General features: G+C 36.5%; 1 protein-coding gene across 5 annotated transcripts in view; it reads right to left on the bottom strand.

Moving 5' to 3' along the window:
- The window catches only part of REV1 (REV1 DNA directed polymerase), a 62,780-nt gene that overhangs the window by 6,638 nt on the left and 34,015 nt on the right, over positions 1-22,127 (bottom strand). For 4 of the 5 annotated variants that reach the window (XM_055702154.1, XM_027813393.2, XM_027813392.2 and 1 more), the window contains 10 exons: positions 21,604-21,733; positions 20,472-20,600; positions 19,646-19,800; positions 17,093-17,212; positions 14,161-14,381; positions 11,715-11,887; positions 7,499-7,601; positions 5,163-5,319; positions 4,608-4,810; positions 1,872-2,105 (listed from right to left, as the gene is read on the bottom strand). In XM_055702154.1, coding sequence (XP_055558129.1) covers positions 1,872-2,105; positions 4,608-4,810; positions 5,163-5,319; positions 7,499-7,601; positions 11,715-11,887; positions 14,161-14,381; positions 17,093-17,212; positions 19,646-19,800; positions 20,472-20,600; positions 21,604-21,733 — 1,625 coding nt within the window. Of the gene's footprint in view, positions 1-1,871; positions 2,106-4,607; positions 4,811-5,162; positions 5,320-7,498; positions 7,602-11,714; positions 11,888-14,160; positions 14,382-17,092; positions 17,213-19,645; positions 19,801-20,471; positions 20,601-21,603; positions 21,737-22,127 lie in introns of all 5 variants that reach the window. The other variant, XM_055702153.1, reaches the window with a different exon arrangement.

The following is a 22,127-nucleotide window of genomic DNA, read 5'->3' as shown; positions in this document are numbered from 1 at the left end:
GTATTTCTATACCTGAAACCCATTACTGCTCAGTCCACTGTATCATTTGAAAGAAAGTAATCTTAAATGTTTGTATATACTCATACAATATACACTCCTGCAAAAACTTTAACAATACCAACAATTGTATCAAACTATATTTAGACAAAGATGTTATTTTTGAATTAAGTTCATGTATGATTTTAACACAGAAAAAAAGTCTTCCCAGATTAATGAACTGGGTTTAATATTTTTTTCACCAAGCCTAAGAAAGCTAATTTAACCATAGTATTCTAGGTATTAAACTTGGACCTAACTCAGAGAATTAAAATTGTAAATCGTAGTTCTCTTTTTACCAGTAAAGAAAGCTGAATGGTTTTCAGGAGAAAATGTGGAGTACAAGAATAAGGCATTCCAGAATAGTTATATGGATAACCCTGACAAATAAATAGGAAATAGCTAATTCTTCTTGAACTACATCTTCAAACAAAAAGGCTGCTCTGCTAAGCTGACATTTTTGGATCAGGTAAGAGAGTCACAAAATGCATTAGGAGATAGAGACAGGAAAACCGGTGCATTTGAGTGTGCAAATTAGGTATTTCTATGGCAATTTCAAGAAGTAATGCTGTTATAAAAAAACCAAGAATCAATTCTCAACTACCTAATTAACAGACAGATAAAACACAAAACAAACCAAATGCAATTTTTATAGAAAGCCACATGCAGTTAAAATTTACCCTGAAAAAGAGAGCACTGAGTGGTAGAGGAGGGGTGTACTTTAAAGCACAGCATAATTTAATACGTAAGTCCAAGATAAAGTCTTGCCTATGAATGAATGTAACTACATAATTTAAAACAGCTGGGGTGTGGAGAGTTCGTATACCATCTGCACAGGGATAAAAACTGACACAACTCTTTTTGAACCAATGAACTTGAATCAAAGAAATTTTAGTAGTAGAATAGACTACACATCTTCTAAATAACCATTACACATTAACTACTTTTTACTGAAAACAGGTCAAGAATTTCTATGTAATTTTCTCTGGATTCTTTGTCAGCTAAGCAGCATATCTTAGAAACAGCAACAAATACCACTGAAAGCTGATATGGTATCACTTCATTTGAGAACAGCAATGGAGCAATGGCACAGCAAAAATAAAAATACTGCTCTATTTTAAGTGATGCATATGCAAGATGATATATCTCTGGGTAACCCAATCTTTGATTTTTTATTATTCTTACCCTCTATTTGTTCAGCACCATCTTGGATTGAAGGGTGGATTATTATTACGAGCATCATTACTGCTATCTGCTCCCCCTTCAGACCCCTATTCTGAGAAACAACTTTGCACTTTCCTCATCCTGGACATGCTGTATATGACCACATTCAAAAATCAGGAAGATATCCACAATCTTTAGCTGCGCCTGCCTTTGTCCCAGGAACGTGATATAAACAATCACATCTACCGAAGCTAGAAGAGGTTGGCTTTACACCATCAAAACATCCACCTAACTAGAGTGAGTCTCCTGTGACTAAGCTAAGCAGATTTTAGGACTGCTTCAGACTTATGGTGCAGTATAACTGAGCTGCAATGCAGAAAAAAGACTATTTACACACTGGATTGCAAAGCAAAGTGTAAACGAGGAGGTTTTACATTAAACAACAGCAAAAACATAGGCATACTTATGACTATAAAGCTTTAATAAATATTATCATACTATGTATGTGATAGATCAAGAAACATTTGAATGCAGAATTCTTAAAGATATTAAAGGACCATAAATGATTTTGGAAAGTCACAGATTCTAGTGAATGCTGTCTCAAGAAAAAGCTGTTAACTCTTCCTATAGGTGTAAAGTTGATGTTTATTGATACCCTGTGAACATCCTACCTGTGACAAAGCTGGCAAGGCTATTACATTAATTCCCATATTGGTATTTGGTTCTTGGAGCTCCGGTATTTGTAAAAGCACTGTTCCAACTGGTTGTGACAGAAGTGCCGAGTTACATCCATTTATTGGCTCTTTTTTGCTATCTCCATAACTCTCTCCTTGCTGAATGGTGCATATTTGCTCTACTTGTTCTCGGAGGTCAGGTGGCAGAGCTTCTAGCACAGACTTATCTAGCTACAAATACATAAAAGCTTTTAGATTTTTCTAAGGAATAGATAACAGGCTTAGTTTTAGTCAAAAATTAGTTCTACAGTCCTTGAATTTTATAAAAAAAATCAGTTTAATCTGTGTATGCAAACGTACTTAGGAACCTGACAGTTACACTCTGCAGCAGCAAAATGTAAAAATATCTTTTCAGATTTAAGTAGTTCAGTAAATATGAATGCTCAGTTTTACCTTTTCACAATGTTCAGTGTTCTCATCACAAACCATATATGAGGTCTCCTCTACAGCTACTTAGTGATAAGGAAACCCAAATTCTGAGTTCAAATTACATAGGCAACATGTTGATATGAATACTAAATCAGTGTCTAGTACAAAGCCATAAGCAATTAATTCTTTCTTTATATAGTTCTAGGATACATGTTACTAATTTACTTTGATGGTATTACGTATGTTTGCATACTGTCAGACTCTTGTCATAAATTTTGATAATGAAATAAGCTTTAGGTTCAAATTTTTGCTTGCTGTAATTGCTACTTACCATCAATTATTGGCTTAAAACAACTGAAATGACCCCTCAGTGCCTAAAAGTTGCTGTATACAACGATGGCTGCACAAGTGACAGAATGAATATAACTGACAAACAGATGTACAGCATCATTTTTTTCACAAGTAAAATTGAGTAAAACTGTGTAGATAAATGTCAATGTTTGCCTCTAACTTCTGCTAAATGAGACTCCACAGCAGTGTTAGAAAACTTTATCTTTTACCTCCAAGAAGAAAATTTGGAGTTGATGACCAGATTCTGGATTTACAGAGAGGAACTACAAATATCTGTGAAAAGCTACTCAGCTTATGGTAACTGAGAACATTTGGTGAAAGCTGTCTGCATTATTAATCTTTCAGTTATTCTTCCACATTCTTTTCATGTTCACTCATTTCAAATTTGCTACATATATACCTCTACAAACCTTTTCTGGAAATCCTGGGTGTAAAGTATCTTGTTGCTTTTCTAGCACAAGAATAGCAATACGGGACCAACTCTCGCCACTCCTTTCCTGTACCGAATTCCGTATTATATTCCATATATAATATACAGTAGAAGGAAAGATGAGCATATTGTGCCACAGAGCCACCAAAGCTTTACGACTTCTACTGCACAGCTAGTGCATTTTTTACTTGCTCATACACACTGCTCCTATAGCAGAATCTGAGTGTATAGAGCTTCATATTGTTACGTGGCTTTGAGATCCTGAGCTAGCTGTGAAAATCATAATTTGCTTCTAAAAATGTATAAATATTTGGGAAAGCCATTAATGGAATATCAACAAATGCTTTTACAGATTTAAAGTACAGAAATTAAAATTACAGAATTTTACAGAAAAACATGTAAATCTGTTTATACCTAAAATACCTACAAAATTCAATGTAGTTTGCTTATAGCAGACCCTTCTAACAGATGTCTGCTTGAGTAACATGTGGGATGGAAAGGAGGAGGCTCTTCCTTTGTTAAAGCATGCAGAAAAAAACCCAAACCCTGCAGAAATATTTTGCTTAAATAAAGATTGCTCTCCTCTCATCTAAAAGGTGATATCCTGTACAAATATTAAGTATGCATTCACTATTGTTTGAAGAAAATTTTAAAACACACAGGAAGATGAAAAATTCTAAATACAAGTTTGACATCCTTTTAGGCAGAAACCTGGAGCAGTCATTGTAAAAGTGTATGAGGGAGTGTAAGACTAGTTGCTGTTCAGTTCCTTCTCGCTGACTCAAGCCTGAAGAGAGATTTATAGTGTAATTTAAAGACTGGTATAGAATACATGACTTCAAGAAACTATGTGGAGAAGACTACCTGATTATCATTTATTTGCATCTGTGGCAAAGAATATTGCTGCCACAAAGAGGAATGGAAGACATTTAAAAATTCTGTCTCCATGAAAATTAAATAAAGTACTTGTCAAAATTCTTCTTGAGCAAGTCATCAGTGATTAAGCTAATCAAAATAATTTTTAAGAGCTAACACAAGAAAAGGGAATTTGTAAGTCTGCATCCTATCATAATCATATAAACACAACATTAACTATAGAATGTGTCAAATTTCTCTGATGGAAGTTTTCCTAGAGTCTATTGCACATTTTTTATAATTAGACTCTGAGCTTTGGTTGTGAAAGGTGGAAGGTAACGATTTTTAATATTTCATCCCTGGCATCTTTTCCATTCCTGATCCATTGCAATCCTTTGGTAAGTGATTGGAAGGGAAAAAGATACTGAAAATTCTATTTCTTTTCTTTGAATAAATACAAACTTTTTGGAGTTATCCTATAAATGACTGATTTTAAAAAACGCTTTTATTAAGGCAAAGTAGTTTTCCATCAATAACAGTTTCTTACTGTGCATTGTACTCTGCTACAGCTCTTTTTATTTTTAAAAAGTATAATGTAACTTTTTTTGCTCTATCCAAATAAGACAAACAATCCCAAGTTATTACAATTTTATATTCTCAGGTTTTACCTGGGAAGCAGATGGAACCTCAATACTCAAATTAAGCCTGGATTTTACGCTGATAGGAGGATGCACGCCATTCCATTTGAGCGCAGACTCAGTGTTGTTAACATTAGAATTGAGACCAGATGTGAGATGGGTACCACGAGATGGAAGAAAAGTGCAAGTTCTTGAATCAGAAGATATTTCAAGGTCCATAGCAGCCACAAATACTATACACATGAAAAGAAAATAGAGAATGATCCTCAAATAGCTAAAAATACTATGAAGATTCAAGATACAGTGAAGCCAATTTCCAGTGTTCTTTACTAGTTTACTCAATATATAGCATAATTATAACATTTTCTATTTCAAAGTATCCTTTGTTACTATTAACTTTTTTAAAAGATTCGAACAATCCTATACAAAGGTTTTTTTGTAGCATTTTTCATTTGAAGCAGCAAAACCTGCTCTTTACATTAAATAATTTGTATCAGTATAGTACTAAGTATTCCAAAAGGAATCTATGTTGGAGCCGTTCAGAACTCATCAATATCACACATGCAAAGTACACAGCTTACTGACCTTCCTTATGTTCTTCCTCCGAGCACTTTTTTGTTTTCTGAACATGGAAAAGGTCAATAACTGAATGCGATCCACCAGGTAAGTGTCCAGACTGTACTGCTGAGCGAGTGGAAGTAGTTTTACTGATGGGAACTAACTGCTGCACCTGAATTCCAACCTAAATCCAAAACATGAATACATTCATTTTATTAAGTTTAAAAAATAAAGTATTTTTTTTAAAAAATAAGTATCTGTAAGTCTTTCATATTAGCACTGCCTTCTCTGAAATTGGCTGCCTGTTGTGGGTGGGGGAAAGAACGAATAAAAGTATGTTGAAATACACATAAATAGCCACTAAAACCATCCCAAACAAATCCCAGAATTACCCACCACAATCCAACAAATAAGAAATCAAAAAGATAATACCATCTAACTTTTCTGATATAGAAAAGCGTTGTGTTTATTATCAGATTTCTTAGACACTAACAAATGCAGAAGCACTGACCAGGAAATGATTAGTATTAAATCTGGTTACTTTTACAAGAAAGGAATGTTCTTCATGAGGACAATCTATACTAAATCCGTGACCTCAGTCTAAAAATGGGAAAAATAACATTGTTGCACTTCTAGACATGGTCCTTGCAAAGTCTCAATGGATGAAATTTACTTTGGTGAAAGTTATCTTTATCAGATGAGGTGTTCCTCATTTTGAAAGATACCCTCGCTTTTCATTAACTTTTAAATACTAAATCAACAGGGGTTCAAAAACTGTGTCCAACTAAGAATGTATTCGTAAATTGTGCAAGTTTACTGTTAATTCTCCATTAATATTAAGAAAAAACCCAACACTTAAAAAAATTTGTATATACAACTCAGAAAGCATGAAGGAGCTCATGTATGTATTTTCACCAGGTGGTCTTCCATTAATTACATAGCAAGGATTTTGTTTGTTAACAGTTTTTAGTTGCAATTAATGGGATATTAAAACATCACTGTACAAAGCTTTTCTTTGCACTTTTATCTTTTTGTTTTGAAACATTTCTAGAATATTTGAGTTCTAGAACTTAAAAGCAGCCTTCGGCATACTATACTTGCTGTGCCAACAACTTTGTCTCGTTTAATTTTTTTTTGCCTTTTAGGACAAGCATTTGAGTTAAAGTGTTGTATGAAGTCTACGGAACAAATGAGTGGATTCATCTGCCCAAGGGTAGGCATGAACAGCTAAAGGTATCACTTTAGGACCTTTTCTAGATTCTGAGATGAAAAGGACACTTCAAAGCATGACGCACCTCATGTATAAGCAAAGCTTAAGGGGACTAGCTACAATACAGACATATAAATGGGAGGTGTCTGAAGTCTGTTGAAAGGAATACCACTGAGGGACCTTGGATGTATCTGCACTTTATTACATAATCTAGAACTGAATGGCCCCTCCAGGACTGAACAGAGCCACCTGGTCAGAAGTAGTACTTTGTTTTGCAAAACAACGTACGCAACACCCATGGGATACTAACTTTAAAGAAGAATCCTCTAAAACCAGGGATAAAGAAATCAAGGGAAATAGAACAATGTAAGAAGCCAGGAAAGACAGCAAAGGAGACAGACAAGAGACTAGAAGACATGGAGAGGATGATAAGTATTTCCTCAACTCCGAGGAGAAACACAAGCCATGGAGCTGACTTTGCAGGGCAACACTGAATCAAAACTGTACTTCTACATCTAGATGACCAATACATGCAGGTTCGTTTTAGAAAGCCTCTGTGTGCTGCTGTAAGAAAGAGCTTATGTCAAAATAGTCTTATCATGGGTTCACATTGCTATGACAAAACCACTGAGATAAGCAAGAATGTTCTAAACTAAACCATGATTCAAAGACCCAGCAATTTACCTTCAAAGGCCAAACCATGGGTTGCTAAGTTTTCTGGCTTTAAGACTTGCAATCTAGAGCAAAAACTCCTCTGATGTCTACCTTTTGATTGGCATTACAGGCAGTAATTGTGTTAGCTACTTTACTAATAACTGCAAAAGTTTACAGAAAATTCTAAAACAAAATAAAATGTGCATGTGCTAACAGAATTGTAGAAGATGCAGTTTAACTTTGTTACCTCAGGCTGTTTTAAATCATGAATTAATCCAGTAAAATTTTCTGGTTTTACATTTACGGCTTTGTAACCATGTTTTTCAAAGGTAAATACACAAAACATAATATGATTCCATAGCCTAATTTACACAAACTTTGTATTAGCTACACTTTTGCTTAGGTTTGGTTATCTTGTACCCTGGGGAACTGAAAATTTATTAAAGACAAAAAAGAAGGTTGATAAAGAGAATAAACTTCAGTTTTCCCATTAACTCACCCCTCGCATATCTGATATGTTCAGTTTCATTGTGTGAAACATGTTTAGAGTTTCTTTCCCAATTACTTTTGCGCTGTCTGTTGCATGGTCTAAAGTCACAGTCCTACAAAGAATAAAAAAGCATGGATAAAAAAGGAAACTGTTTCACAAATCCTCAAGACAACAATTCTGTGTTTATTGCAGAGAGAACCTCAAAGAAAGACAGATCTAATTTCCTGGCATACAAAACCTGAACACTGTTTTTTTGTTCTGTGGTTTCTTTTTAAAGGTAATTACAGCTAAGCATGTTCTACAGCGAAAAGGATTACTTACAAATTGAACACTCTCAGTGTGTGGTCCACACATTAAATTGTCAAATATACTATATACTTACATACATGCTATCTACTGAAGCCAGACAAAAATGCTTCACTTTACAGTATTCACAGAAATGCACTCATGCACTATCCTTCACTCAAGCTTGGTTCATAAAGAGTTTGCTCAGTATTATTTCAGTTGTCAATTGTCCAATGTCTAAAGCAAGACTTTCAGATGGAACTCTGAGAGTTAAGCAGATGTAGGCATGTGCACGTGGATTACAAGTAACAAAGAACTTGGATTAACGGTATGTAACTTTAAAACAACATTCCAAATACACCTTACACGTGGGCAATTTTCTGCAACAACTCCCACAAAATTACCCGGTCGCAAGTTTTACAAATTGCCACCAGAGACCTTGGCAGGGCAGTGCTTGGTAGTTCTGGACTCTCTAATGGCCTAACACTTGAGACAGACAAGGACAGAATTCCAGGTGGCTAATCAAACACATGGAAGTGATGTGAAGTCTTCTCACTGAGGAAACCGATGCAGTTTCAACTCTGACAGAGTGGGCTCCATTGACGTTCACCTTGGTGTTCTGACAGCGTGCCATCCCGGCAACTTAGTAAACGCTTTGATGGCATCTCCTTTTTAACTCTACTTTTGAATCTGTCAGAAACCACCATGAACAGCCAAGTTATCTCCAGAAAGGTCTGGTTCTGCTAATATGAAAACGGAAAACTTTCCTGCTGGGAGTGATATGAAGACCTCCCTGAGCCTCACTGTCAGCGTTTTTAAGAAAAAAAGACATCAATATCACCATTATGATGCAACTATGCAAAATACTAGGGAGAAATGCATGACAGGTCTATAAGTACACACACAGAAGAGTATTTTACAAAGGTCTATGCTGTACTACCAGGACCTGATATCAATGGCGCAGTAAAAATACCATTAATATCTCAGAAGTTGAATTCGATTTTGAGCGTGTCTGTAAGCCTGAATCCTTTGCAGGACTACAGTTACCATTGTAGAGGATCTTGGCCTGTGGGATAAGAAAGCATAGCAACTCATTCACCTGTGAGGTGAGGGGACAAGGTCATGAGCTATAGCTACAGAGAAAATCTTTCACTGAAGAGAGAAACCAGTCACTTTAAACTCCAGTAAATGTTGGAACTAGGCTGTACGTAGGGAAAGCACACCTGAGGGAACACACCCTGAGATTCTAATCCATTTGCCTGGATTCAGCTTCCAGAGGTTACCCTGCTGCTGCTAAAGCGCCTTTCACTGGGCTGAAGAGAAATACTCTAACAGACAGGAATACAGCATTTACATCATCAAATAGCATTATTTGGATTGATGGGGGCTGCCGAGTTCATTAGTAAAGCCAGAAGCAGAAACAAGAGACACTGCCAAACGAGACCCTGGCATTAGGACCGCTTCAGCTGTGTATGAACAACTTCGTATTCTTGGGTGCCCCCTCACCATACCTTAATGAAGACTTCATGAATTAGGCAAATTCCAGGGCACATGCACATTAGCATGCCTGACCACAGAAATGAGGTCCAAAGCATTCAGCTGTTCATGAGAAGGCAGTCTGGCACTAGCTCCAATAAAGCTCTATCTCAACACACACTTCACCCTAAAAAAAAATACGTCATTAGGCTGTTAAGAGTAACCTTCAGCTCAAAATATTCGGGATAGCCAGAAGACAAAGGTATAGACTGATGGATTTTCTTCTTGATATACCAATCCCAAAATGTGATGAGCTTCTGATAGTGAAAGGTGAATCCTGTAGTTTCAGTTTTAAATACAGCTGAACTGTATGCCAAAGCTCCCAAGTACGAGACAGACCCTATGCATCCAAGTCCTACTGTTGAGCTCCAAGCCACTGAAAGAACGCCACCTCTTCCATTACCAGAAATCCTGAGCAAATGATCCTTCAGTTCAGGAGGGATTCATCTGTTAGATGGAGGGAAAAGTGGAAAAGACCTGTCTTTGAAGATGCCAAATGCACCCTCGCACTAAAGCCAGGATCGTCCCTTCACCTAAGGAAAAACTGCTTTGATACAGAAGTGTCTGCCTGAAGAATAAATATGTATTTAGAAGGTACTGAGACAATCTTGTATGAAACCGCATATAACATGATGCTCTCTGTCTAGATTTCATTCTTGTGTTTTCAGTATGCAAGCATGTAATATGTCTGACATTAAAAAAATCTTTAGTCAACATCGTCCAGTTGAACAACAGGAAACAAAAAAGGATCAGAAATTTAATATAATCGGTAAGAGTAACAGCACTACTTGAGGAACGTGAAGAACCTACTCCTTTGACAGTGATGTATCAACTGACACTACCCAGGCTGAGTAACGGGGTTACCCCATGACGCGCGGGCATGGGCAGCCACCACAGGCAGCATCTCAATGAGACCAACAGAGCTGCAGTGAGACCAAGCAGAAAGAGACTTTGTTATGTTGATAATGATCCACAAGAAAACAAAGGCATTTCTGATGAGGAACTTATGACTATATGAAAAAGCGTAACTGTGAAGGTCAAGAGACGTGAACAAATTGCCTTCTTCAACAGCTGGAACATGGGGCACAGTCTCTGACTTCGAGATTTTGTGACTCAACCTTCTTAGCTCCACTTTGGATCTTCATTGTCTTTTTTCTTCTAGGACCAAAATAATTCTCTGCAGACTTACTGGTAAAACAACAGGAAAGACAGATTTGACATAAAGAAACTTGTCTGTACTAAGATGGACAACTGTAGACCAAAGTGTCTGATGCCAGCTCCAATCTTCAGCACTGAAAGTGGCTTCTCAGTCTTCTGCAGCAACTAATTCTGCAAATATTGCCCCATGGACTCTAGACTTGAAGAAGAACGGTCCTGGATCAGACACCCTTCTTGACAAGTACAAAGGCAATTTTCTTTGAGAATTGACTCCAACTGTCACAATCAGCATGTGACCAAGAACCTATCAAGGAATAGCAGAAAGCCTCTCAAGAAAAAGTACCCAACATTACACAGAGCTCAGGGAGAGGAAACAAGATTGCAGCAGCAGAACATTTCAACTCTGCTAGTTACTGAAAGAAATAAAAACGCTGCTGCATGCATGTCACAGTGCAGGATGTAAATATGTCTTCTACAGGTGCTGCAAAAGGAAAACAGCTCCAATACTGCGCAAGCTGGAGAAATGTACGCCAACAATATAGACATAACTATATATTATTGTTTGAAGACAAACCCTTTAAAAGATCAAAATGCTTTTGTTAGCTAGTATTTCATGACACTATTACCAATTAAGAGCGACCTTAAACTACAGATTATTAAAGTCAAAAAGATAAAAAAACGTATCTCCCTACCAAGAGAAACAGTCACAATCATTCACTGAAAATATTCTGCTACATCACCTTAATTTTTAAGCAGCATCCACAGACACATGAGTACATTCATTTAAGAAAACAACCTCAAACCAGAAAGAATGCATTTGTGTGGAGTCAGATTCCTTCTTTCCCATTCCTGCTTCCTCTGAAACCCACACATTATTTCTTCTATGCCCAAAACTTTTCAGCTTCTGATATAGTGTCTTTTCCCCCCATTTTTCTCTTTGAAAAAACTCAAACGCAAAACATGAATGTTAAAATTCTTCTTTCTCATTCAGACACCTTACTCTCTTCCTTCTTTCTCCTCCCAATAGGCTGTGTTTTTTATCATTGGGGGATTTACATTTCATGTTGATGACCAAAGACTTTTGATAATAATACTCTACTTCTGATTTTGGTGCAGGTCTGATACGTAGACAATGAGGTACCAAGCACTTCAAAATTTCCATCCTGTCTTCCTGTAAGTTTTGGTGCTCCCTGCAGAAGTGTACTTATACCTACTATTGACCATTGTTTTTTCCATGTGTAGTTACCTGGCAATGTTATCACAGATTCCATGACCTCCATATTTTGCAGGCTCCACTGGTGCCCCAGCCTTTCTGACCATAATTTTAAGAGTCAATCGTTTACCCTTCATACCAGCAGCTTCAAGTCTACGTTGGATTTCTTCTGAGAGGCTCAGAAGGAAAGCTTCTGCTTCCTTAGGCTGAGAGGGAAAAACAACAACATGTTTAGATAATTCCTAGTTTTCATATATTGAAGGTTAATCATTAACAGTTAATGCAATCCAGACCGTCTAAACAGATGTGGTGGTGCACTTTCCCTTCTTCAGGCTGCTCTACAACCTTGGCAGCTGCCAGCTAGTCCTCGGTGCCTTGAGTAATGAGTTGGGCAGTTAAGCACCTCTTGGCTGTACCTCCTCTACTCAACTGAGGCAGGGAATGGCACTGCCTGTGCTGGAACTCCCCAGTGACTGGTCAAAGCAGGGAAGAAGAACGGAAACGGTGAGTTATTCCCTGACAGCCTCAGAATGCTCCTGCTGGATCACAGTCTGAGCGGTAACCAAGTGGAATAATATATTGCTCCTGGAATTTTTCAGCAAATTACCAACACAGGTTGAGGTTGGGATGGAAATTTGCTGATGACTAAAGGCAGTCATCTCACAGCCTCATAAACAGCAGTGCTAAAGTGAGACCTTTTTGAGCTCTCCTGGAGCGCAACAGGCTGCGACCAGCATCTCCCTCTGAGCCGGACGCTGCTCAGAGCTCGCAAACCGCTCAGTTTGTGATACGAGGGGGACCATCGTGGAAGGTCAATGATGGGGCCTGGGCTGATACCCCTGCTCCTTGAAGCTCAACCCTTCGCCCTTCGAGGAATGAAAAGGCATAACGATATGAGTATTTCAATGAACTCAAGGGCAAACTTTTAGTAGGTATTTAGCTTTGCTGTAATATATATTGCAAGCCTGAAGTAATCTTGTGATTTAAAACAAACTGATTTGCTGCTAAACTCTTATGCACTGTGAATAAACTTTCTGTCTCTCTCCCTCCCTCCCTGCCTTTAGATCTAATCTGTCGTCCAAGTCTGAGACTAGGAAAACATCCAGCCACACCTAAACTCTGAGAGAGTTTAGAAAGCAAGGGGGTCTATTCTGAACCTCGTGACTCAGCAGAAAGGTCTCCCTTGTTCTTTACCCCACTTTCTATACCTTTCCCTTTCAGACAAAAACTGCTGACCAAGCCTGAGACTAAGGCTGGATCCAGCCGCACCTAAACTCTGTGAGAGTTTAGAAAGCAAGGGGGTCTACTCTAAACCTTGTGACTCAATGGGAGGATCTCCTTTACCCTTTTATACCTTTGATCTTTACAAACTGTTTCCAATTCTACTATTGACTTGGTTTCAACTCGATTTATCTTTGTGCATTTACTCCATGTAATAAGTAACAGAATGAATCTTGCCAGTGAATCTTGGGTAGATGCATTTCCTCATATTCCTATTAAACATGTTGCACTTAAAACTCTCTGGTGGTAATTCTTTAAGTAACCTGACCTAACCACTCCTTTTCATGACAAGTGAAAAGAGCAAGCTGACTCACAGGCAATTGTCTTATTTAACTTCAAGTGTTTTCTTTATATTGTAGGTTGCTGAAGTTAGGTGAGATGGTAGAATCCTATCCTAATGCTGAAATAAGTAGGAAATACTTACCCTTTTGGAAATAAGTTTTTTAAAAACCTACGTATTTAGAAACCCCAACACAGAATTGCAAGTCTAACTTTAAGCATACACCTAGATGATGAAGAGCATAGGGTTTATAAGGAAAATCTTTTCACCATGAGGAAAGTCAAGCAGTGGAATATGTTGCTCAGAGAAGTTGTGCAGTCTCCATTCTTTGAGGTTTCCAACACCAGATTGGATAAAGTCCTGAGCAACTGGTCTGATCTCATAGCTTCCCCCTGCTTTGAGCAAAAGGCTGGACTACACAGTATCATGAGGTCTCTCTCCCAACCTGACTTTTCTATCATTTCTATAAATGCTTCAAGCTGAGTTATTTTTTAATACAATTTTGTCAACAACACTTCCCCTCCTACAATATTTGTAAAAGGTCTAACAAAAGTGTTGTACTGGAGTAGCTGGTGATGGTTTCAGGCACTGGCATCTTTGAATAATCAGCACTTAAATGAAAGAGAATGCTAGGTGCTGACAAACCTACTGCAGTTCCCTTTTTCTGCACCAGACTTGCATAACGAATGCAGAATAGCCAGCTAATTTTGTGCAAGCTTCTTTTCAGTCCAATACTTTTGCAGTCTCTTCTCCCATTTTATTGTTTTGTCTCCTACTTCTTAATTTTCCTTATTTCTATTTGGTGGCTAAGATGGTGCTCTAACAGATCAAAGTGTAAGTGAAAATAATCAGAATATGAGAAGATTCTTCTACAGCTCACAGAAGTCACTGCAGAAAAGAAAGTAAGTTCAAATTTACCTGAGTAAACCTTATTCCATAGTTGATTTCTGCTGAAACAGATTTTCTTTCTTTTTCTGTACGAACAGGTCGATCATCCAAACCACGACAAAATCTGTAGAGCATTTGTCCTGTTTTTGGACCAAATTCTTTCTGCAGTTTTGACATTGAAGCACACTGCAAATCTCCACAGGTTTTAATTCCCAAAGAAGCCAGCTTAGATTCCATCGTCCTGCCAACTCCTAACAACAAAGCAATTAGTTCTGTTAACACTACACAATTCAAAGCCAGTCAGGTTTTGAAAAAAATAAAATGTCTTTTTAAACCTACACTAGGTCATATCAAATAAATAAATAAATATACACCATAAAAGATAAATTCCACTCAATAAAACATGGTTCAAAGGGAAACTTTTGCTGTCTTCACCTGTGTTTCTTTAATCTGTTTTATATATTTAGTTTAAGATGTCATACTGCTGCGCATTTCTTTATTTCTGGGTAAAATGTGAATGACTCCTGCTTGTAAATCTTCTTGACAAGGTAGTGCCTGTTACAGAGTATACAGCTCTGAAGACCACAACACTCAGTCCAAAAAGAGTGTCCAACATGTAATATGTTTTGCCATCATATACAAGTGATTTTATCTAAAAGAAAACCAACAAATATTTTGACTACTGTTCCACTGCTTCCTTGGTAGAAAAACAGTATTTCAAGTAGAAGTGATAGCATACCTGTATCATTTGTGCTCTGAATTACCAAACACTGGAAATTGTAGGTAACCATGGCAACATCACATATGTGAGTGTGATAAACTTAAGTGTGTTTCTGAATTTTGGAGAGGAGGCCTGTTACTTCTGAAAAATATTAGTCCTTTGAGTTTACACTAGCAAAGTCAGTGAAAGTTAGAAACCCCAGGTAATCAGCTTCTAGCTTTCATAATCTGTTTCTTTGTCTAGGTAGCTTTATTGAAAACATTAGAAAGTTTTTACTATGAACATGCAAGTCAATTCTGAAAACTTTAAAATACATCAAAGCATGGTACTACATGAATAATTTTCTGGAAGAAAAACACCACCTGTAAGTTAGGCCAAAGAGCAATGGTGCTGTGCTGTGAATTATGTTTGGCCATGGAAGGGGATACATTAAGAAAATTTCTAGTAAACTGCACCTGTCCACGTATGCTTTCCTACCACTTTTCCATTTCAGTGCCTATTACTGTCTATTTTTTGTTTCCCTTCCATTTTTTTTTCCTTAAACAGAGAAAATACTATTTTGAACATTTAACACTAAATAACTGTGTACAAATGTAGGCTGATCATTAACATACAAAGCATAACTGACTGCTTACTCAGCATTTTTTGCACTATGCCTGTGTCACATTATACTACTAAAGTATTGACTAACAATACAACGCAGAGTTAGATGCCAGGAAACAGTTTAGCCTACAACACTTTAGAGTATTTTTCTGGAACAATAAAGAAAATATAATAAAGCCTGTTTTCATACAGCTGTAGTCCGTATATCCTTACTGCCTGCCATGCTCCCAGCACAGTAAATCCAGTTCCCTGCCATCTCATCTCTCCCACAATGCCTTGGAGAATCTCCGTAAAAAACCTGTGGGCCAGAAACGGTTCTTTCTTCCCCTCCACTTTCTCCCTGGTCTTCTCTATGTCCACAGGCATCCCACTCAATTGCTCCACTTCTCACTCAAATATCCTTCTCTCTCCTATCTAAGGAATGCAGGACAGAAAACATGTACTCTGCCTATACATATGATGACTGCGAACAACTGCCAAAATGTACAACAGTTTATTTTGCCTGCCTGTTCCTCGAAGGATGTACTCATCTGGACCACTCTTCTCTGTCAAGCGGTCATTTTTCACAAAACTTGTGGAAACACTATGTCATTAGAAATTACACCTCTCAGTAAGATTTGACTAAAACTGCCAAACAGTTCATGAAGTTATTAGTACTGTCACACTTGAAATTATAAATTGTCATAGTCACAATCGTTTCTTCAGACAACTAGGTAAAAACCAACTGGAATTTGAGAAACCTGTTGTTCTTTAAAAAATCAACACATTCTGTCACAGTTGCAATATACTATTGACTAAAGATCCTTACCCCCCAAAAAAGCAATTACTTGTGTAACAAAAGCCTAATGAGTATTCCAAGTCTACCAGAACCAAAAACTGTCTATAGCTGGATGTATAACAGTGGTAATATTCCCACACTAGCCTTGTTTTCCACCTTTCCCTCTATTTATCACCCATTCTAATATAGCTTAAGTTGCAAGCAGGAACACTTCTCTAGTTTGGTAACACTCTCCTCTGCCAAACTTTTATTTCTTCATTTTCCTTCTGTCCTTATGCTCTCTGAAATATCTCTGAGTTTCTTAGATGCAGGAGAGATTAAACAAACTCCTCTCTCCTCTCTCTCCTTTTTTTCCTTCATATGCCCTCTGTTTTATTATGGCATCTGCACTATTTTTTCCAACTCCTGACTTCATACACTCCTTTTTTAGAAAGAGTACTCTCTTGGGCTAGTTCTCAGTTCTAAGAACAACCTGCTTCTCTCAGCAATAAGTACCTGACGTTACTCATTTTATTACATTCATTATGATACAACAAACTAGCACTCACTTGAAATGACTTATCTAAATAATTTTAGTAAAGAATATACGGTTGCATAACAAACTAAACTCTGAGCCTCTTCCATAGATCACGCTGTATGAATCTGTAAAATTCTTCACTGAAAAAGATGCTTCTCCAAGACACAAAAAGGTAACAGATTCTTTTCAGAAATGTCAGAAATTTTTAGAAATCAGTATATCTTCTTTTTTTTTGATCAAAACAATGGAATAACATCTAATCTTATTTGATCCAGAACACATATGTGTAGCTGACACAGTTTTAGTACCAGGAGGCAAAATGTTCTCTAAAAGAAAGGAGTACCTGGAAGACTGGTAACAAGTTGCCCTCTGATAAAATCATCCACTTCTTCAGGTTTTAAGTGATACTGTCCATCTGGTTTTGCTTTACGAGTTGCCATTCTGGCCAGCAGAATATTGGAACCTGTAAAAAGAACAAATTAAAGTGTGTCGGTACTAACTTCTGTCTTCTCAAGTAGAATGCTGCAGTTCAACAGTCAAGGTAAAAATGCAGAAAGCACGGTCAAATCCTTTATCTTTTACAAAGAATTTAATGAAATGCATTCATATATATGCACAGTATCTACTTTCAGATTAGCAGCTAGCAGTACTTGTCATTACATCAGTGTAATTGGAATTACATCAGTGTAACCAGTAAAACTGGAACTGCAAAGTTAAAACCAACCAAACAAAATCCCACCAAAAAAACCCAAACCAACCAAAAAGTAAGTACAGGACACTTCCCTAAGAACAATGAATTTATTGGTCTTGGTTATGGTCTACACATGTAGAGATACAGATAAACAGTTAAGTGGAAACGGTTGAAAGAATTAGAAGTGTAGTATTTTAACACTGCAGAACTTCAAAAAATCCACTGTGGTCAACATAAATAATAATTAGGTGACCACTTCATCAAGTGTATTTTATCTGAAATACTGGAATTAAGGTAATATTTGGGCCTGAGTATTCACTAAAATAATCCAATGATTTCATTAAATTATTATATACACTTATAAAGTGTGGTGGGAACAAGACCTATTTCAGCACTTTTTCTTGTCTGCTTATAGGCTTACTCGTGCCCAGCCAGTAAGATCTCTGAAATGATACGCAAACATATTCATTATTGCCACTCAAACACCCTGTTCTAAGATAAAGCAAACTAAGAAAAGGTCAAGGGAATTCATAACCCACAGCACTGTGTGTTACTATTGCTCCTCTCCTCCCACCTATGTTCACATTTCTTTTGTCTATTCTAAAATTTTAGTTAATAAGAACAGTAACAAGAGTTTAACATGCACTGTTTCTACTGAGGCGCTAAATTGATGAAACAGTTAATGACACATTCCTCTCAATTTCGTATTTAACTTTGGGGATCCATGTTTTGTCTATAGAGTACTGAAGATTACTGATCCTCTTATCTATCAAACATACCAACATAGCCTCTAACACCAGGAAATCTCAGTGATTTACCTTCTGCAATGTATTATACCCACAACACTGATGTAAAGTAGGAGAAAACTAATACCTCACTTAAAAAATGGTTAAGATGTTTACATCTTAACAGGATATGGATACAGGATATTTATAGATGAGTGTTTAATCTTTCACTAGCATTGTTTAAAGCAGTTTAGTTTAGCCACTAAAATCTCTAGGGTAATAAATCAAATTTATTCAACTGCTATAAGCATGGCCTTCCTTAATTTATCTCTAATCAGACAAGAGTGTCAAGAGGAGATCTCAATAGTATTAACATAATCTATTCAAATTTACATTTTATTATATTGGTACAACTTTCCCATTGGGCAACATATAAATCACATAAGATACACATTTCAGGCAGACCATGTTTTTCAGATAAGGTCTCTACGTTCATGTAATAGTACAATTGTTTCCTCTGATTTATTTACTTAATGATGAACTATAAGTGAAGAGTAAACGTCCTTGTTGTGCACCTACCATACAATTTTCTAGAAAAGATACCAATATCCTTATTTTCCAGTATCTCACACAAATTGATTATTAGGAAAAAAAAATAATAATTGCTCATAGGCATTTGTCTCTTTCAATCTCTAAGAGAATTATGATACCAGATTAGAAAATAATGTTTTAAAACCTAATTCTGCACTTTCTAAAGCAAAAAACAAACACTAAATAAGCATATAAAAGAGATTACAAATGTATTTCAAGTAAAACAAGACATAAACACGAATCCAGGGAATTACAGTCTCTGTACTATGATATCATAAGAAATAAAGGAAGAATTCTGCTTACAGTAATGAATTTCAGCTTGTCTCACAAGTGGATTTCATACACTTATACATGCTCCGTATATTTATTTACGGATACTCTAGTTTAATTAGGGACAAAAACAAAGGAGAAAGGAAAGGCCTAAGTGAAAAGAAATCAAGTAAGTCTCTTCAGATGTGTGATTTCATACACAACACCTACTATAAATCATATAAATTTTTGCTTTCAATATCTTCTAATAATTATACTAAATCATGCCACCCTGTAAATTTTTACTGCTATCTCCAATAAGGAACAGAATATCCACTCATTTTTCCATTTACTGGAAAACTACAGTAGCATTTCATGAAGTTGAATGTAATAATATAATATGGATGGGATTTTAGCATACTGTTCAGATAACAATGGAGAAGCAATGGCAATTTTATAGATTTTTGCTTAAAACTTCCCATATATGAAGATTTTCCTGCATTTTTAGTTACACTAATGTAAATGGCAATATATTCCGTATCACACATGTACTTACAGAGTTTTAGCAATCTTACATAGCTTTGATACACCTAACAATAGCAGGCAAAGCTTGTAAACAGAAATGAAATAAGGTACTTACCCATCCCAACAGAAGCAGTGCATTTAGTTTGGGCTTTGATTTCGGTGCGGATAGCATTTGCAAGTTCATCGGGAGTCAATCTGGTCTCTGTAAGTATTTCAGTGATATCTACTAGTGCTTCATCACAACTGACTGCTTCGATGTTATGAGTATAGCTATCAACACAAAGTAAAGGAGGTGAAACACCAGCAACAGCTCACCATCTGTTAAAACAAATATGTAGCAAATAAAGTCTTCCTTTTGTGGTGGCATTTCCCTGCTTATTTTGTATCACACATCACTTACATATTAAAAATGATAAACCAGCAAATTACAGTAACGTTGCTAAGGTAGGACTAATTTCAACATGCATCTCTATTCTAAAGGAACAACTGGAAGAGATGAACACTTATTTTTCATTGACAATAAGAAATTTCCAGTTTTGTTCAAGTGCATTTAAACCCCAGGAAGTATAAAATCTAATAGATGTTACTCCAATAACCCCTTCTTAAGTTACTCAAGAAACCCTCCTGGAAGTACCTCACTACTAAGCAAAGATCTGCTTCTCACAGTGTAATCAGTAAAAAAATGTAACAATGACTCCTTTGGAAGTCAGATGTTCACTGTTTAGAGGATCTGGCTTCAAGACAGAATGCTCAGAAGCAGCACAGGGCTTAAATAACAAAAATACTACAAAAGGAAGATCTCAAATAGGAATGGCTTAATTGAAGCTGAAAAGTAACATGGAGGTGAAAATGCTAAATTGAATAACGGCATGCAGCAGTGGCAAATAAAATATGCTTGATAATCTTACCACGAAAGATCATGCAAACAAACAGCGTGTTACCTTGCTAATATTTCATATACCGTCCGTGCAACTTCTTTGTATGCATCAAAATCATAAGAAACTGCTTGAAGATTTGGACACAACTTCTTTGCTTGACCAAAAAACATTCCATTCTTTATGCCAACTTGTCTAAATTGGAAGGATAAAAAAACCCCAAATAAACACAGTACCAACTTTTCCACAAATAAATATGAGGTATTTTCGAATGAAGTATTTGTCTTTTCCCATAAAAATGAATTGTCAACAAAAAGGAGTTTAGTCCCAACTGCTAGCAATTTAATAGATAAGAAAAATAACTGCAGATTGAGTATTTGAAGTAGCTGTACAATATTCAGGCATGCAGCACAGACAACTCCCCTGTAGGAACATGCTTAAACCAAAAGTCTCCAGAAAGCGCTACTTGCTACCTTGTTTCAAATTAAAACCAAGCATAAACTACAGCAACTAAGGTAACTGGATCTTATATTCCACTGTGCAAGTTGACAAAATTATGCTCCTGTAATAAATGAACTCTTAACTTTCTAAGATACAAATATAAGCCTGCCTATCTTAACATGCTTGAGAAAGGTTTCAAACGAAGGAATAATTTCTGGAGTATTATTTCCACCAGGAAAGAAAATCCTATTTCCAACACTGTGCTTCTATTTTTAACAAGTCATTTCATACTCTGAAGATTTATAATGTACGTTACTGGGGATGCTCAGAGTAATCTGTGTGAGAAACGGTTTTAAGTTTAGTAATTGCAGTTCCTGTCTGATTTTACTTCCTTCAGCAACAAAGTGTTCTTAATTCCATAAAAGAATGCAATTTTGACACAAAGAAGTGAAGATAACATCATGAAATCAACAATATCAGAGTGAGTGGCACAAGGTTTTCCTTAATAGGCTTTGTTTCAAGTAACATGCAGGTTAGGTTAAGAGCTATTAAGGAGTGTTTAAAAAGCAGCAGCATCCACATGAAAGACCTAGTGTTAAATTCTAACAACCTATATAACTACAAGTTTTGAAAACATTACAAAAAAATTCCTGTCTAGATAACGCTAAAGAAGCAGACTGAACAACTGCTGTTTTTGGACATTTTATGCTTATCTGTATGAGATTTTCAAGCAACCTGATATGTAACTTTTACCTACCTGGCTTCATAACTACAAGAAGCTATTTCAGCCATGGACAGAATAGTGAGATCAAAGTCAGCTCCATTCACATGTGTGGAATCCATATGCTCCCAGACTGATGAGTCCAGTTTATCAGGTACTCTAATTTCTGCTTGGAAAATAATATTTATATTTGGTTTTATACTGTTTTTCTTAAAAGTTCAACAGACAGAATGTGAATAATATAAACATTATTGATTTTATTTTATACAATTTCTATACTGCTACCTGTTGATGAAGAGGTTCTTATTACTATATTGATTCATGTCATGGTCCAGGAAAAAAACACCAGACCGCCCCTGAGTAATCTCTCTCTGCAGGTAGGTCTGTACGTATTACTGAGAATAACATTAAGCTACAGAAAATTTCTGTTTCTATTTCCCCCAAAATTACTAGACAGCAGCTTGTTGGTGATGACATACACCATAGTGTAAAACAAGACTGATCTCAGTCAGCTTTAATGACAATAAAAATGAACAAACACTTGAGGCTAACTGCTACAA

Source organism: Falco cherrug, chromosome 2, assembly GCF_023634085.1.
Source record: "Falco cherrug isolate bFalChe1 chromosome 2, bFalChe1.pri, whole genome shotgun sequence".
NCBI lineage: Eukaryota > Metazoa > Chordata > Aves > Falconiformes > Falconidae > Falco > Falco cherrug.
This window is presented reverse-complemented; position numbering and strand designations above follow the sequence as displayed.